General features: G+C 42.1%; 1 protein-coding gene across 1 annotated transcript; it reads left to right on the top strand.

Annotated features, from left to right (window-relative positions):
• The first annotated feature begins 2,998 nt into the window (after positions 1–2,998).
• On the top strand, positions 2,999–4,362 carry LOC143187484 (uncharacterized). Its single transcript, XM_076391695.1, has 5 exons — positions 2,999–3,017; positions 3,060–3,195; positions 3,336–3,889; positions 3,921–4,231; positions 4,282–4,362. Exons 1-5 carry the CDS (start codon positions 2,999–3,001, stop codon positions 4,360–4,362), a joined length of 1,101 nt encoding a protein of 366 aa, XP_076247810.1.
• Positions 4,363–13,658: the final 9,296 nt, after the last annotated feature.

Genomic DNA, 13,658 nt, shown 5'->3' with positions numbered 1-13,658 from the left:
ATTGTTCTAGAAGAAAATCGAACGATTGGGACCCCCTCTTCCTGGACCCTTAAGCCGCGTGGGAGGGGAGACGAAGTATTCCCGTCTCTATCTCTCCAAGGGAAAAAGCGCACCCGCGAAATCGCGGGCGCCGCCGAAATCGGCTGGGAGCGTCGCGACGGCCGAATCAGTACTGATTAAACCATGGCAGACGAAACCACCGCAACTAACCCAGAGAACCACGCCGGTCTGAACGCCGAAATTTCGGCTACGTTCAACCGTTGCATGAAACTTGGGGAACAGGCGCTGCAGGCCGACATTCCCCCAGACACCGCGGAGGAACCGGCGGGTCATAAACAGCAGGAGTGGATCCTGCTCATCGGGGTCCAGGAGTCGCAGGCGCCGGGGGCCCAGGAGTTGCGGGCGTCGGGGGCCCAGGAGTTGCGGGTGCCGGGGCACATCCCCCGCACGACCAGGCGGTACAGGTGTGCAGTCCCCGGAGGCCGCTACGTCCTCCGCTGGGACAAGGAGCAGCGACTAACGTCGCTACTCTGGAAGTCGGCGGTCGCGCCGAAGCCGACAACCCTGAAGCCGACGACACCGAAGCCGACGACACCGAAGCCGACGACACCGAAGCCGACGACACCGAAGCCGACGACACCGAAGCCGACGACACCGAAGCCGACGACACCGAAGCCGACGACACCGAAGCCGACGACACCGAAGCCGACATCCCGAGACCCCCCTGCTGGGGAAGGACCACAGTGCAGGAGGCCCTCCAACCAGCCGGGACCGAAGGTGCGGGAGGAAAGACGGCGTCGTACTCCCGCGTCGCCAAGGGCAAAGTCAAAGCACCAGGCCACTGGCATCGGCCGCCCCCGGCAACCACCAGGACCCACGGGGCCGACCTTGGAGGAGCTGACGCGCGCAGCAGTCGGCATCGCGGTGGAATCCTCGATGCGGCTGCTGCAGCAGCAGCAGCAGCTCCAACAGCAGCAGAGCACGGCTCCACCTGCTAATAAGTAAGTTCAGTTGAATTTATATTTTGATTGAATTTACGACAACGCTGCGAGTGAGTTCACTTCAATTGAACTTCACTTGCAGCACCTCTCTCTCTCATTCGCGGAGAAAGTATTAGTCTTTCGAGTTTCGCGTTGCGAAGTACATACGACAGAGCATTACCGATTCTCTGTTGCACGGACCGTGCAAGGGGGGCGGTATGTTTAAAAAGCGGTTATATAACGGGCATTCGGCTCGTCCGCGAGATTCGTGATTTGTTGGTATACGTGACCGACCGAAGGTGGCCTTCGGTTGGAGAATCCGTTGTCCTAGCAGCAAAACACGGTCAGCTGTCGTATGACTTGTTTTTATCGTTAAAATTGAAGTTCAAACAAAGTAAGCATTGTCGAGCAACGGTTTTGAACTCCAGGCTCGATGTCGAGTGGGGACATCGGAGCCTGAAGGAGAGAGAGAGTACATCGTACCACATTAGCACGAAATAAAAGATAATTAGTGAGCGCCGCGTAGTGGTAAAATTTAGCACATCTTCCGCTTCGCGGAGACACGCGCGGCTCTCGCCCCAGTCGTCTTACGACAACCAAGCTTGCAACAGTCAGTGCGACCGTTCGTCAAGCGAATCGCAGCTAGCCAGTCTTCAGATTTTAAGTAGTTTGGTTGCCAGACAACTGAAATCTCACTAGTTCTCAAAAGCTGAAACACTGTCGCCTACAAACTAGGATTCTGCTCTGCTCGATTCGTACGTATACTACGTACGACTGAGCACCTGGTTTGTCTTAGGGGACAATTGAACGAGATTTGCGCTCTTGGAATCGGGGCCTGCCCTGATTCTCTGAGTCTCGTCTTCGTCTCGGAGCAACAAAGGCCGCTGCCTGTTGGATCCCTGAGAGACGGGTTACAACAGAGAGAGATAACGTATGTGCCTATCACCTCTGCGTTACTCGTGCTCTGCCACCCCGTTTAGAAGCAACCCCCGTGTGACGAATAGAAGCACACGGTGAGGTGAACGGAATCGCGGAGCCTCTGGCCGTCCTCAGCCTCCAGGACTAGCAATTCGCTGGTTATAGCGTGTCCCTCCGCTCACGAATCCCTAAGTTATCGGGATTCGTACGAAACGAACCTTTCTAAAAGGTGCAAGGCAAAGAGAAGAGGTCCCTCCTCCTCTCAAGCCACTCGCTCATCGACTTCTTCTTCGCACCAAAAAAAGAGTCGATAATACAGTCCACTGCATTACCTTCGCGTTACAGGCAAGGTATTGCTATCCCCTCCATATAGGCTCGTGAGCGCAGCCTGGAGTCGGGAATCTTCGGTATAGCTGGATTTACACTCTCGCTTACCGCCGCGGTTCCGCCGCTATTTCTCTTTTTCAGACGCCAACGTCGCTAAAGGGGATAAAGACGTCGCCACCACCAGCAAGGGCCCTCCGATCGACCGCCGACCACACGAGCCGCCGAGGACCGGAGCCACACCACGCCCCCCTACACGAGATTCTAAAGTTTAAACAATAAACGTCGTTTAAAAGCCCTTTTCAGGGCTGACAAAGATTAAACTTGTGTCTCCGCTTCTTTCGTATACCCTCAAGCTCACCTTATCCGGACCTCCGTTGGATCTCTTATTTTAAGCGATTCCAACACAAATATTTACAAAACTTGATTATTGGCTGTCAGTATTTGGAACTGGCGGCGATATTACATTTTCCGAAAACGTTTCCAACTCATATTGTTACACTAAATTAAAAATTTGAGTTTTAATTAGATTTTGTGTCCGATCATTGAAACTTCTTATGATATGTTTAATACCTTCGAAAAAATTATCTAAATCGTCCTTTTTACTATTTTTATTAATAATATATTCTACCAGTCTGGATGATGCACTTTGACTGTCGCTTTCGCTTCTTTTTCTTCTGTGGTGGGCCGCCGATTGTGCCGGTGTAGTTGTAATGTGTTCTTCCTCCATTTCTGGTGTTATTGTTGTTGTACATGTCGTTGGTGGTGATTGTGACATGTCGACAACGCACGCTGGTTCCTAATTATTACTGTGCTGTATCTCGATGTCTCTCACAGCAGGCGCATTTGAAATGGTTTGCCTTTGGGCCATTAATTTTTGCAAAAAGCTTTTAATTGATTCTGGAATCTGTAGGGTTTTATTTTTGTTGCGGCCTGTCAAACTTGTTCCTTCTGCGTTTTTCAAATGCCTGCGGTAATTGTCCCTTATATTGCTCCAACGCAATTTGCATGTTGATCCTAGAAAAAACAAATGTTAATATGAGTTTATATTGTATGACATTATATTAATATGAAATCGTACATTGTAATATGTTCTTTATTTTTTTATTTCAGATTCCTAGCTACTGGGGATTCATTTAAAAGCATTTCGTTTAGCTACCGCCTAGGGCATAGTACAGTGCAAACGATTGTAAATGAAATATGCAGGGTCATTGTTAGTAAATTAATGGCAGAAACAATGCCCATGCCAACAGAAGAGCGGTGGAAAGAGATCGCGGAGGAATTTAAGAATTTGTGGCATTTTCCAAACTGTATAGGCACCATAGACGGGAAACACGTAACGATACAAGCTCCTGCAAACACCGGGACGCAATATTTTAATTATAAAAAGACATTCTCTGTCGTATTATGGGCAATAGTGGATGCGCGATATAATTTTGTAGCGGTAGATGTTGGTGCATTTGGGAAGAATAGCGACGGGGGAATACTTGCGAAATCAAATATTGGGAAAGCCATGGAACGTAAGGCTTTAAATATTCCGAACGAAGCACTATTGCCAAATTCTGTCAAAAAGGCACCTTTTGTTTATCTGGGGGACGAGGCGTTCCCATTGAAGTGTTACATGCTGAGGCCGTATCCAAGAAACCAACTAAACGACAAAAAAAAGCGTATTTACAATTATCGGCTATGCCGCGCTAGGAAAACACATGGTGAAACAAACAGTGGTGAAAAACACATTTGGCATTTTAAGCCAAAAATTTAGGGTTTTTCACCGTCAACTGCAGTCGAAGCCAGAAAATGCAGATTATATCATTTTATCAACATGCATTTTACACAATTTTATCAATAAACAGGAAAATCATTCTCTCAGTTGTGTTAATAACGATACTGCAAGATCTGCAGTAAATTTTACACAACTGCACGACCTACCGACACAAGGTGGAAATTGTTCCAATGACGCTTTTCTAACAAGAGAAACGTTAAAAGAATATGTCAATGACGAGGGTGCGGTATCCTGGCAGGAAGGAAAAATTTAGTTTATATTTTACTTCCATGTTAGTTTGTAACGAGTAAGAGGGAGGCCGCGAACTTCCCACTCGAGGCCGCCTCAGGCGGACACGATTCGCGCCGCGTCCGCTAGGCGGCCACCGCGGAATCTCGCGATCTCGCGAGTGAAATCGCGACACCGCAGGAATAAAAGGCGGGCAAGCCGGACCAGGAGGGGGAGCGTTCCAGCCGCCGAGCGTGCAAGCAGCGAGCGATACCGCAATAAGCGCAGAAGCTGGTTCTCTCTTTTTGTAATAGACTGTCCTCAGTCCTCCAACGGACCCTTGGAGGTGATGTTCTAACTGCTCCTTGTGGTAATAACCTTAATCCTCGACGGGAGAGTTGTCTCTCCGCGTCACCAACCTTGGGTCTCTGTGCCTCACCCGTGGCGTAGCCCGGTGGACACAGGCGACGGACCCTTCGGTCAAGGTCAACGGATGGCGTAGCCGCCGTGGATTATAGCGCCAACTTCCGACTCCGATTCCGATGATCCTACTCCCCTGCCTACTGTCAATACAGCGTGGAGCAGCGGCTCCCAACACTCGCTGACACCGCCGTTGGGGATACCCAATTCCCCTACCGCGTACCGTAGGGAACAGCGGCTCCCAACCTACAGACCCCCCCCCCCCCCCCCCCCCCCCCCCCCCCCCCAACCTCCGAGAAGGAGCAGGGGCTCCCACTCCGAGTCACGCACGAAGGGCACCCGGCCTCTCCAGCCGCGCGTTACCTGAAAGCCAATAAAGGACTGTTTACAAACGAGACATAACTGACTCCCTTCATTCGCTACAACGAACCCGGCGCCCGACTGAGGCGGCACCTTCTTCCTCGCTCCCTCCCGGCGACCGCGCAACAGCGTGGTCACAAGTTTTATATGTACTTCCAAACTGTATTAGTGTGGACGTGCGTATGCGTGTAGCGTTTAGTTAGTATATATGGTATAGTGTATATATGTATGTTATAGTATATATCTTTATATTTAGTTAGTATATATTGTGTGTTATTGTAATATGTGATAATTGTAAGTAATAACAACTTCGTTTTTAATAGAATTTAATTTTTTATGTCCGTGTATGCAAACGTATGATCCTGTGTCTTACCACTTGCATTCAGTTCCGTTCCAATCTCGTCCCAAATCCTTGATTTGTAATGCGCATCCAAGTATTTGGAGTGCGTTAAATCGTATAAAACAGGTTTCTGACGAACTAGCTCGATCGATTTTTCGTCATTCATGTTCTTTACTAAAAAAAGCGAGAGTATTACTATAAATAACAATATTTCACAGGAACGAATGTTACACCATACGCGATATTAAACACTTGAACTTACACTTTTCCAACACAGGAACTTTTTTCAAATGAAAACTGTTACTTCTGTCTACCACTTCTGACATTCGTTGACGAACCGACTTTCTTCCTTTTCCTAACTTTGCACGAAACCTCGGTTGCCGATGGCAATAAAACATATTTTCGTACCATCGACAATTCCACATCTAGCAAAATAAAGTAATTTTATGCTGTCTTCGAGCGATGTCTTCCCTAGCAATTAACCATTGAGGGCCGTATTGCCTCGCTCAATCGACATTCGGACTTAACGGAGGGTTGACGCCAACTCGCGAGACAATACGGTTATAAAAAGATTTGGAAAACACGCGCGTGGGCCCGTTCGAACCACACTATTCCGAAGTTCGACCTTCCTCCCCTATTTCCGCGGCTCGCGGAAGGTCGCGGGGTGACCGGGTCTTTCTACCACCAACGGTGCCGAGTAACCACAAGGAGGGATAGTTCACCCTTAGAAAGTTGTTTTTTCAACTGAACATATTGTATTAGTTGCTTGTTTATCTTTACTACGAACACCTACAGTATATTTTTATTAGTTTGTTAGTTAAACAGTGATAATTGATAAAAAAGAAAAAATACTATGTTTACAACACTTATACGCTATTCTGTTTTTTACTTGCAAGAAATCATTTAACATATGTGTTTCGTGCGGTTCAAGCCAGCGAGTTGCCGCGGCGACTAGATCCCCTTCTCTGCGGCTACCGGCGGGCGGATCGACGCGCATGCCCGATAGCCGAATCGAGGCGATAACGAACGCCGATCGGCAGCGCGCTTCTCTCTAACGATCATTGCGTAACGAATAATCGTAACTCTCTTGTCGATCGGATCGCAGCCTCTATCGCATTCTTACACAGTTTTTTTTGTTTCTTTGTCGCAAGTGTTAATCTTTTTCTTTTGGTTTTAAGGGGGCAGACTCCTTGTGTTTTGAGCTGTGTGCGTGCGCTCACACAAGCAAAGAAAGTCATACACGTATACGCGATTAGCGAGAGAGACAAACGGTTTCGCAAATTACGCTTTACGTCTCGATACTTGCATAAATGAATTTTTCGCGGGTACAGAACCCACGAGTAGACTTCACTACAGGGTGCTCTGGTCCGTTTAAACTCCAATAAACACTATACGTTGAGAAAACTGTAAAATTACAAATTGTAAGCATGAAACAGACGCTGTTGTAAACTAGCAAGATGGCTGCCGAAGTGACATTTTCGCAAATATCTCACGATTTAATGGTTTTTTCACTCATAGCACACCAGAGCACCCTTCCTTGAATTAGCACAATATCGTAGAAATGCGATTTTCCTCAATTTAACACTTCTTGAAGGCGTAAAGCGTAATTTTCGTTGTGCACCCGTTTTGACACAAAAATAGTTCACCGATTTGCCGTTAGAAGCGTTAATGGTATATCTCAATCAATTTGGTCATATTACCATCAGCATCGATAAAAATACAGATCAGTCGGTAAATGTAATCTACAATTTGACAGCTGAATGGCGTATTCATCGAATACACGAATACAGACGCAAGAAAGGCTTAGTTGCCAAAACGTATTGAAAGTTTCGTCACGCTGTTGCCACATATATGTATGTACATATTACAATTCTGCTCATCAGGAAAACTTGAACGAATCCAACTCCAGCCGAGATTTTGATTCTTACTAATAAGGGAACATCGCGAGGTGAAAGTCTCCGATTTTGATGAAACTTTGTAGGATTGTAGAATAGCCGAAAATATTCGACACGTATTTTTTTTATTGTTTCTAATTCATCTAAAGGGTGTGAAAACATATTTCGTTTAATATCTCCAAAACTAGTGCGTATAGCAAAATGATGTAAATGGGGCGATTGTATATTTTTGAACGACGAATCCACCTATGTAAATAGTTTTTAAAAATATCAATTTATTTAGAAAATATATTAAAAAATAGTATATTGTCGTTGTTTTCACTGACAACATGCTGATTGATCGTTTTGCAAATTTGTATGCAAATACTATGAACCAAAACACAAAATACGGCTAAAATAGAATTTTGAATTTTTACGTTATAAACAAAATAATAACATTCCTAGTTAAACTGCATTTTGTGCGAAATTGGGCCCTGAAACGAGTGGTTTTACGAAAAATATGTATCCCTATAATGTTTTTGTCATTATGTTATGATACATGTTGTTTATTGTTCACTAAATGTATAAATTATAACATTGCTAATGAATACTCGCAACGTCTTGCACTCGTTGCAAACAGTACGAGAGGTTCAGTGTGAGTGACTCTTGATCGATGAAAATGTAGCAAGTAAAGGTGATTTACAAATCATTATTCTTCAATAGTTATTATTTACTATAAACAAACAATTCGAATTGTTCCAAAAGTTACAGTTTAATCCACTAATTTTACAAGAAAGTACCTTAGTTTAGTGTGAATTAGGCATTCTCTCATAGTCTGTAGGTGCCTGGTTCGAATCTCGTGGTAGCTTTTAATTTTTTTTGTTTTCAATTTTTATTTTAAATAATTCTAATTTTTGTATACCTTTTCACAGATTACAATTATACCACTCAACTGAATTCACCAATTTATTATTGGGACTAATTTTGTCAGCTCGAAGGTCATTTACTACCATGTAGTATATTTTGAGTAAAAGCATTATTCAAATTTGGATCAGATCGAATCCAAAAAGTTGTAAATGGAGTCGATATTATACAAAACATTGTAAGGACATATGTTTTTCGTAAAGCCACTCGTTTCAGGGCCCAATCTCACACAAATTGTAGTCTAATTAGGAATGTTATTATTTTGTTCATAACGTAAAAATTCAAAATTATATTTTAGCCGTATCTTGTATTTTAGTCTAAGTTTTTACACATAGAAATCAGAATTCGTCAATGATTTTTTAAAGAGAAGAAAAAATGGAAGAAATAGAAGGAGGTTCTAGGGTAACATTGGATATAAGTGATTGATGTGACAATATTGCTGTGTGTAACATTGAAACTTTTTATTCTTATTCTGCATATCATACATGTATATGTAATTGTTTTTATTTTTGCTTTATAACAAATTGTATAAATATTAGAGAAGGCCCTTCTTGTCGTACTGCTCTAACATACACCATTTACTTTTTTACGGATCTGCAACAAATTAAATAATATAAATATATAATTATTTTTGTACACGTCGATATAAATGCTTTGGTATTATATTGATTATATATTATTTTTTATGTTGAATTTATATACATATGAAAAAACTGATTTCTATATCATATTTGAAAAGTATGCAGCATTACCTGAATTTTGTTCCATTCTCCTTTCTCATTTAACTGTGCACCAGGAATCAACTTGTATGTTGCCACTGTATTTGTCCAGTACTAATTCCCCATGCATGCCATCATCGTCGTCGTCGTTTTTTTTTTTTTTTTTTTTTCTCGCGAGGAGAGGAAAATGCTGTTACGCATACCTACGGATGCTAGCCGGTGGGTTATGTGAGACTCGCCCAAATTACACTCTAAGCGAGCGGTTTCCAACTTTTATGTTATTGGATTCCACGCGAAATCAGGCACGTTTTGGAGTAAGTTTTTTTAAATTTTGAAAATTGTCGATTTTACAGCTGTTTGAAGTTAAGTGCTAACTTATTCTAAAAAAATTATAGCTATTGAACTAGTAAGCGAATAGAGATGAGCTTTACGGTGTTTATAGAGAAAACATTGAAGTTTGTAAAAAAAATTATTTTAAGTAAAAAAACTTTTTTTAACCATTTTACTGTACTGAATGTAAAATTAATATTTTTCATATTAGCAGTCACTCAGTCGCACAATTCCTGTGGTGTGGTTATCTGGTCTTCTAATGACCTGTTAGAAACTTCCGAACCCTTCAATGGTTCTGGGGTAAGCGCCGTGTCCTTTGACATAGTCCTCTTGCCAAAGAGTCAAAAGTCACTCTCCACTCCGTGGCCAGATCCTTCAGGACGATGTCCTTAATATTCTGTAGACTTTATCTTCCTCTCTAAACGTAAACAATCAATCCACCGACACTCAACTGCTGGGTGACCCAACATGGTCCTCAACCATCAATTGCCAGCAAACCTATTCATGACCTCTGATAGTTGAAATCGTGGTCATAAAGTCATTTGCTCTGGGACGCCCTAAGGCTACCCACCCCTGACATTTAAGTTTTCCCTAAGATTTAAGGGATTATATTTATTTTTATACTGAGAAGCAGCTCCGTCAAAAAAATATTTAATTATTTTAATATTTTCAACAATAAGTACTATTGACAAAGAGTGAGTTACCAATATTTATTGATAGCATGCAAATGCTTGGAGATAATATAGAATAATGTTGGGTGAAGCCGAATTTTTAAAAAAAAAGTAACCACTTAACTTCAAACAGCTGTAAAATCGACAATTTTCAAAATTTTGAAAAATCTTTTGAGTTACATTTAAATATCGTTAATGACTACAACATATTCAAATTTGATCAATCTATAAAAGCTTACTGTAAAACGTGCCCGATTTCGCGTGAAGTGACCCTACTACGCCCCCCCGAAAAATTTTTTTTCCGCGCCTCCCCCCTACCTTTTATTTTTTTCGTACATATATAAATATAGACTCGTTTTAAATAATAAAAACTATATTATTGGAAACCGTTGCTCTAACCGTGGTTTCCAGTGTAATTTATGGCCATACTCACTAAAAACCTCTCCTCGGGAATCTTTCCTAGTAAAATCTGTAACAAATAACAAAAACATTAACATGAATAAGTATTACTATATCTTATAGTTTGTTGCATACTTACATTATTCAGTTGACAGTTTCCTTTCGTTATTTGTTGTTCTTTTTTTATACATACTGGCGTCAAGCAACTCGCATGATCTTTCGATCCGCGAGTACAATTGCTATTACTTGCAATTGTCGACCACTAACGAACTTAGTGGTCCTGCGCTTTACAGCGCAGTGCGACGCTGGACGTCTTCAATGATTTATTTATCATTGTCAAACCCTGAACAGGTCAGCAGGTTTGCAGCGTCAAGCAACTCGCGTGATCTTTCGATCCGCGAGTACAATTACTATTTTACTTGCAATTGTCGACCACTAACAAAGTCAGTGGTCCTGCGCTTTACAGCGCAGTGCGACGCTGGACGTCTTCAATGATTTATTTATCATTGTCAAACCCTGAACAGGTCAGCAGGTTTGCAGCGTCAAGCAACTCGCGTGATCTTTCGATCCGCGAGTACAATTACTATTTTACTTGCAATTGTCGACCACTAACAAAGTCAGTGGTCCTGCGCTTTCGAGCGCAGTGCGACGATGGCCAGTAGTAATATTTGTACTGCTTTCCGAGAGAGACCTTTTTCGCTTCTCTGAGCATGCTCTCTCCTCCAGTATAAATTGAGGCTCCCGAATGGGCATACCCCTATTATACCGGCTGTCTATTAATTCCGGTAACATGCACTCCATATAAAATTGAATTAACTGTAATTCCATGTTACTCTTCCAGAAGTTATTATCCTTGTAACGCCCCACGACTCTGTCTCTGTCTCTGTCTCTGTCTCTTCCTATTTCACTCTATCTCTCTCTACTATCGCTGTCTCTCTCCATCTTATTGTAAACATATCTATCTCTTTCTATTTCTATCTTATAACTGTATAATAGCGCGTATTCTGTTATCCAATTACTAATAAACATTTTTGTATTACGACACACATTATATATTATAGATTTTAATTACATTTTCATATAAGTATAGCATATTTCGTACGTTTTCATATTAAAACAGCCACTATTAGAATAAGAGCGCCATTAGAATTAGAACAACTGCGCATGTGCGAACTCCGACTGGCGAGTATAAAAGGAGCTGCGGAAGCAGCAGGAACACACTTCTCTCTGGCATCAAGTTGCGAATAGACGAAGATCTGGGAGGCAGCTGAGATACTCGTCCAGTGAGATCGAGACCGCTCCTTTAGGGGTAGCGACCGTTTTCCAGAGATCAAGAGTATTCGATGCTCCTTTACAGGTTCAATCTTGATTAGCTTTATGACAGGTGCACTACGACGATTCTAAGCAAGTGCAGTACGGGCGACATCTTGGAGGTAGCTGAGATACTAAAGATCGAGACCGCTCCTTTAGGGGTAGCGACCGTTCTACCAAATAGTAATTGATGCTCCTTTAATATAGAGTTCGTGCTTGCCGTAAGCAGACGAATCGCTTGCCAACAAGCGCTAGAAGCCATTCTAAGTCGGACGCATTTCTAAGACCGCTCCTGAAGAGTCTTTTCTCTAAGGTAGCGACTGATGTAGAAAAGATAACGAAGGGCTTACGGATGCTTAGGCAATCAAGCAAAGATTATATGTTTCATGAAACCTTGAGACCGCTCTTAGGTTATAGCCATCTATAACTTCGGCAGCGACCAGGGCATACGAGACAAGATCTATTGCACACACACACACACTTACACTGCGTATCGTCTAATACAGAGGATCCTCTACCGCAATTAATACGGATTAATTAATAACAGCATAATCACTCTTGTACACGAATGTAAAAGCTTAGACACATAACCTAATTTCTATTCACGAATCATAGACACATAACCTAACTCTCGCGAAGTATATCGCATAACGATTACGATCAACATAACCTCGTCTGTACATAATAATTAACCTTATTTGTTCTTATAAATATTTAACGAATAAGAACAGGCATTAGTATTGTATTTACGTTAGAATTAGAATAGGGTTTTACTGAATAAATTAATGTCAAGAAAGATCTAAGCTTTGGATTTTAACTCCTTAACCGCACGCCACACGAACCCCACTTTTCGTCCATCGGAAAGCCGCTCTTCCATGGACAACGTAGCATCGCTTTAGGGACGTTACATCCTTATCAATTCGAAGATATTTAAATCCTCTACGGTCCACAAACAAAATAGGCAATATTTTCTGTTTGTAATGTGCAGTTGTACATGATAGTAGTAGTGATGATTTTTATTCATTGCTATTCCCATTTCATCTTGAAATATTCTCCGGACAGTTGCAACAGTTTTGATTGCCTCCTCCGGCAATAAATTTTCTGCTGTTTTCGGGCATTTGATTTCCACAATGCCCTCTTCATCAATGACTCCATCCGGTGAAGCTCCTAAGAAAGGTATTGACGCATCGATGAATAGTCCACATTCCTGAATTTGTAGACCAGTATTTTTACTGAGTTCTTCACGGGCAATTTTTTCACATTCCTGCCCGTATTCTACTGCAGAAGCAGTAATTAATTTTGGATTTACAAATGACTTTAGCGCATTTCCACAGAATGTGCCACTTCTGCGACGGCATACTCGTCCAAAATTTGATGCCATCAAAAGTTTCGATTTATAATTCAACCATCTCGGATTCTTTGCTTGGCCGATGGTTTCTTCTTGAATCTCATTTCTTCTACTTTGCCAATTGTGGAGCATTTCCATATATTTTTCCTGCTCCATTTCGTCTATGGTTTTGTCCATATTTGGTTTTTCGGCATTCAGTCCATAATTCGAATCCTTTGCTATGCGGAATTGTTTTCGCGCATGCTTAGAAGTTCTTGTTTTTTTCGTCTTCTCAGCCTTCTTCAGATTTTCTTTCTTCCTCCTGTTTTCGATGTTCCGCAAAAGTACGGGCGGTTTCTTGTTCATTACCGCGTTTAATCGCGACAACACTTCTTTTGTATTATATTGTAATACAGCAGCAGCACATCTTCCTGTGTACGATCCTCTCTCACCAAAATTTAATCTTTTTCCACTCGTGTATTTCGCTATAATTCCATTAAAGCTTTCAACAGCATTATTGTTGCTATTGTACAGCAAACTTTCTGCATGCGCTAATAATGGTCGAAGTACATCTCTTATTTGTTGATATACTCCAATCTTCATTAATTCAGGAACGATGTTTTTTCATCTTTTTTAATTGTTCCATCGCAGAAGTAACGCAGTTTTGAACATTCCGCGTGTTCACCGAAAACGTGGCTTGGCACGTTCTGTATGTCACCATATAAATTTTTTATTTTCTCGGCGATTGTTTCATTTTGATTATATCTGTAT

Source organism: Calliopsis andreniformis, unplaced genomic scaffold, assembly GCF_051401765.1.
Source record: "Calliopsis andreniformis isolate RMS-2024a unplaced genomic scaffold, iyCalAndr_principal scaffold0048, whole genome shotgun sequence".
Lineage (NCBI taxonomy): Eukaryota > Metazoa > Arthropoda > Insecta > Hymenoptera > Andrenidae > Calliopsis > Calliopsis andreniformis.
Note: the sequence above shows the minus strand (reverse complement) of the source record. Positions and strands in the feature narration are given on the sequence as shown.